Source organism: Palaemon carinicauda, chromosome 8 (assembly GCF_036898095.1).
Source record: "Palaemon carinicauda isolate YSFRI2023 chromosome 8, ASM3689809v2, whole genome shotgun sequence".
In the NCBI taxonomy this organism is placed as follows: Eukaryota; Metazoa; Arthropoda; class Malacostraca; order Decapoda; family Palaemonidae; genus Palaemon; species Palaemon carinicauda.
Window position 1 is genome coordinate 51,258,764 of NC_090732.1, and position 5,105 is coordinate 51,263,868.

Sequence of the window (5,105 nt, forward strand, 5' to 3'; positions counted from 1 at the left end):
AGAGAATGCCTTTGGAATTTTAAGTCAAAGGTTCCGTTGCTTCTTGACGACGATGCAGCAGAAGCCCAGCACCATCAACCTAATCACCATGTGTGCCTGTGTCCTGCACAACCTCGTCCTCATCAAATACCCAGGTGCTTTGTCAGAAGTGGACTACGAAGATCCGGACACACATGCTCTGATCCCTGGTGCATGGAGGAATGAGCAAAACCTGCAGGGGCTGATGACTCTACCTGGCCATCATATCCAGAAGGATGCAAAGGATCAGCGAGACTACCTTTCACATTACTACATGTCCCCTGCTGGTGCTGTCCCTTGGCAAGAAAAATTGTAGTACCTCCATGAGCTGTATAGTTGTTCCATTTTGTAAATAAAAGAAACGTATATTTTTCGTTTGTATTTTTTGTGGCCCTTGATTTTAGTTTCTATAAGAAAGCATTTGATTTACATATAAATAGCAGACATAAAATATGTACAACTATTAAGAAAGCATTTTATTTTTACATTCAAACAGCAAACTTAAAAATTTCTTGGGTTTATTTTTCATTTCATTTTTATTTAAAACAAAAAATATGCATCTTGATTGGTAATAGATGAAAATAAGTGTGTTCATGAATTAAGACATCATTTCATTTTTACATGAAAACAGCAAACTTAAAAATTTCTAGGGTTTATTTTTCATTTCATTTTTATTTAAAACAAAAAATGTGCATCTTGATTGGCAATAGATGAAAATAAGTGTGTGCATGAAATAAGACATAATTTAATTTTTACCTGAAAACAACAAAGTTAAAAATTTCTAGGGTTTATTTTTCATTTCATTTTTATTTAAAACAAAAATGTGCATCTTGATTGGTAATAGATGAAAATAAGTGTGTGCATGAAATAAGACATCATTTCATTTTTACATGAAAACAGCAAACTTAAAAAAATTTGCCTATAGCGACAATACGTCGACAAAGGCAGGATCGTTACCTCGATCGTGTCGAAATCCCCGAGCTAACAATATAAGCATTTTATGCGGAGCTAAATAGCTAAATTATTAAAGCAAAACAAACTGGGAACGTCGCTCTAGCAAACTAAATGACCCATAAGAGCGAGCGATAGCATCCTGGATGCCTCCGGTAGGCAACAGCTCTTGTGTACGTTAATATCACTTTTGATTTCATTCAAAATGACAAGAGCTTATATTTATACATAGTAAAGATAATACTCAACTTTCCAATATTTTTTCACATTAAGACAGCAAATATAAAAACATATTAGGTTTATTTTTCTTTCATTTTCATTATTTTTTCGTTTCCTTTTTGTTTCTCTTCATTATAAAGATAAAAATAGTTTGAAATAAGATATCATTTTTTTTCCACATTAAGACAGCAAATATAAATTTTTTGGGGGGGTTTATTTTTCTTCACTTTTATCATTTTTTAGTTTACTGTTTCTTTCTTTGTATTTTAAGGAAATAGACGAAAAGTGTTTGGAAATATATAAATATTTTATTTACATTAACCCTTGTTCACGCCACGCCATTTTTATTTTATCCTTGCTGAGTGGTCTGGCCACTTAGCAAGCTTAACAGCCATGTAGCTTCAGTTTCCTGTCAGGTCTATTGGAGGGAGGTAGTGTCTCTGTGATTAATCACTTGTGGGGGTGTGTGGGGGGGGGGAGTTTGGGTACATTTTACCCCACAGCAGTCTTAACATACTAATATGTGTGGGTACATTTTACCCCACAGCAGTCTTAACATACTAATATGTGTGGGAATATTATACCCCACAGCAGTCTTAACATACTAATATGTGTGGGAATATTATACCCCAGTGCAGTGTTAAAATACTAATATGTGTGGGTATATTGTTCCTAATTGCAGTGATAAACAATAAAAACATTTGGGTATATTTTGCCCCAGTGCAGTGTTGATGTGTTTTGAATGTTTTTAGTTCTTTGTGTATTTTCATGTTTTTATGTTTTCAGGCATTGAATAATCTCTTTTCAGAGTTATCATAGTATAGCAGTGACTAGATAAACTAAGTAGATAAAGACTCATAATAAACTGTGAAAGATGGATGGAAAAAAGAAAGTTTTTTATTCTCAGGCAGAATTAGATGAAATAATGAACAATTCAGGCTTAACAGATGTGAGTGCAATATTTGAAAGTGATGATGAAAGTGAGATTGATCATGTTGAATATGAGGTGGAAGATGACTCAGATATGGACAAAGATTATGAACAACCACCTAGCAGTGATGATGATAGTGAGGAGTTTATGGATGAACAATGTTTTCAAAGTAGGGCCCGAATGAGAAAACTAACTACATCAACACCTCGCAAGCCACGTGTTGCCAGCCAAATAGACATCAGGCCTCACCCTCCCTCCACTCCCCACCAACCCCTGGACGACTCTCTACCATCCCCCTCCCTAGCCTCAATGCACCACTCTGTCCACCGCCCAGCCTCTCCTACCCCTGGTACCTCTATTGCTACCCCTGCTGTAAGTAGGGTGAGTAAGAGACGCCGTGGTAATGCTGCTCGAGGAGGTGCTACACAAGCTTTGTCCTATGCTGACTCTGCTGTGCCTCCTGCTCCCTCTGCTGACCCTGCTGTGCCTCCTGCTCCCTCTGCAGACCCTGCTGTGCCTCCTACTCCCTCTGCTGACCCTGCTGTGCCTCCTCCTCCCTCTGCTGACCCTTCTGTGCCTCCTACTCCCTCTGCTGACCCTGCTGTGCCTCCTCCTCCCTCTGCTGACCCTGCTGTGCCTCCTCCTGTTGCCAGGGGAAGACGAAGGAGCAATGCTAATGAAGAAGACAAGGCTACAAGAATGCATGACTTCGGAACCAGTACAGTGACATCCAAGTCTGGCTATAGGTGGAATTGTCGACCACAGTCATCCAGTAGAGTAAGGACACCAGCACGAAACATTGTTGGTCCTATCACCTCAGGACCAACACCGGAGGCAAGGAGTGCAGACACCCCAGAAAAAGCCTTGAGCTTGTTCTTTGGAGATAGTATTATCGACGAGATAGTGCAATGGACCAACAAAATAATTCCTCAGCGGGCAGCCAAGTATACTAACCGGAGAGGAGGGTTATCCCTAACAGAACCGGATGAGATACGTGCACTTTTGGGACTATTGATCTTCAGTGGTGGCCAGAGAGATAACCACCTGACAACTAGGGAAATGTTTAGCCCCAAGACCGGCCCACCAATTTATCGTGCAGCCATGTCAGAGGACCGCTTCTGCTTCCTTCTCAGCTGTTTGAGATTTGATGACAAAGACACGAGAGCTCAGAGACAGACAACGGACAAGTTTGCAGCTATTCGTGTTATCTGGGACATCTTTATTGACAACTGTGGGAAAATGTACGTCCCAAGTGAAACAGTTACAGTGGATGAGCAGCTGCTGGCATTCCATGGAAACTGCCCATTCCGCATGTATATTCCTAGCAAACCAGCAAAATATGGGATCAAACTTTTCCTTATATGTGACAGTAAAAGCAAGTACATGCTGAGAGCAATACCCTACCTGGGGAAAGAAGACACACAACCTCAGGCCCGGGGTGGCATAAACGTTGGTCATAAGATCACAAAGGATCTTACAGAACCCTACCACAATAGAACCAGAAACGTAACCACTGACAATTGGTTTAGTTCTGTGCCCTTGGTCACTGATCTTCTACACAACTGTGGCATGACCCTAGTTGGCACTGTGAAAGCAAACAAGAAAGAAATTCCCCAGGAAATGAAAGAAACAAGAACTAGGATGGTAGGTTCTAGTGCATTCTTATTCGTGAATGACATGACGTTGGTGTCATACTGCAAGAACACTTCAAGAACGAAAAAGAAGTTGGTGTATCTATTATCATCAATGCACAGACAGCCAACCATAATGCCCAATGGCAAGCCCGAGATCATTTGTTTTTATAATGAGACGAAAGGTGGAGTTGATGCATTCGATCAAATGTGTGCTATATACTCAGTTTCACGCAAGACAAGCAGGTGGCCCATGAGTATTTTCTATGGGATGATAAATTCCTGTGTAATCAACTCGTGGATAATCTACAAGGAAAATCAGCAGACAATAGGTTCTAAACCAATTGAGAGACGCTTCTATATGCAAAATATGGCAGAGGCCCTTATCAAAGCATGGGCAGGAAAGAGGATGTTCAACACAAGGATTCCCAGAACCATCAAAACTGTGATCAACACAGTCTGCAACATTCCTTTACCTGTCAGGGATGATCAAGCAAGTCTCACAGTGATGGCGGACAGCAGGGCTCCCATGGTGCGGTGCTCACTGTGTGACAGGGCCAAAGACAGGAAGACACGACACAGGTGTCAAGGCTGTACACGCCCTGTGTGTCCTCAACACATCTACACTTGGTGCGTGGACTGCCCACACTAATACAGGTAAGAACTTTAGTTACTACTACTACTACTAGTACTAGAACTACATACTGGTAAGCGTAGGGAATGCATAGTCCATCACCGAGAATATGAATTGTTTGTACTGTACACTGAAACTGCCAGTATTGCTCATTACCATTTTCAATGGTAAATAATTGTAAAAGATTTTTTTTTGTTCAAATATGGTCTTTTGACTGTCAAAACATAACCATAACATTTCTTGATCATTTAGTGTTCACAGACAGGAATACCTCTACAAACAATTTTTTTTTGCAGAAACTTCATTTATTTTCACCACAGAATTTATAGTTATTATTTTATGGTCTCCCATACAGCGTGTGTGCCTTCCAGGAGGCTGTGATACCCATAGCTGAGATACCCCGATACCCTGAGAGTGTGTGAGTCAGGAATCAAGTCATTTACAAGAATATTAAATTTTACTCACTCTATTTTAGCAACACAAGTAAAAATTTTAGTATTTTTTTTATACTTTTTTTAAGTTGTCCTTGAAATATGTAGTTTCAGTTGCTAGTCATTAAAATGGTTGAATAAAATACACTAGAGAGTATGTACTTTCTGTTTATGTTTTCAGAATCAATAAATTTTGTTTATAACTATTTTTATTTATTTTTTTTAAAACGGGGTAAAACATACCCCACGTCCGTGTTAATAATTATATACCCCACGTCAGTGAACAAGAG

General features: G+C 39.7%; 1 protein-coding gene across 1 annotated transcript; it reads left to right on the plus strand.

Annotated features, from left to right (window-relative positions):
- Positions 1-1,909: 1,909 nt before the first annotated feature.
- LOC137644891 (piggyBac transposable element-derived protein 4-like) lies at positions 1,910-4,829 on the plus strand. Its single transcript, XM_068377773.1, has 2 exons — positions 1,910-4,407; positions 4,740-4,829. Exon 1 carries the CDS (start codon positions 2,063-2,065, stop codon positions 4,400-4,402), a length of 2,340 nt encoding a protein of 779 aa, XP_068233874.1. The 5' UTR covers positions 1,910-2,062; the 3' UTR covers positions 4,403-4,407; positions 4,740-4,829.
- Positions 4,830-5,105: the final 276 nt, after the last annotated feature.

Coding starts and splice junctions, on each gene's coding strand:
- LOC137644891 (XM_068377773.1), top strand. CDS start 2,063: ATGGATGGAAAAAAGAAAGTTTTTTATTCTCAGGCAGAATTAGATGAA.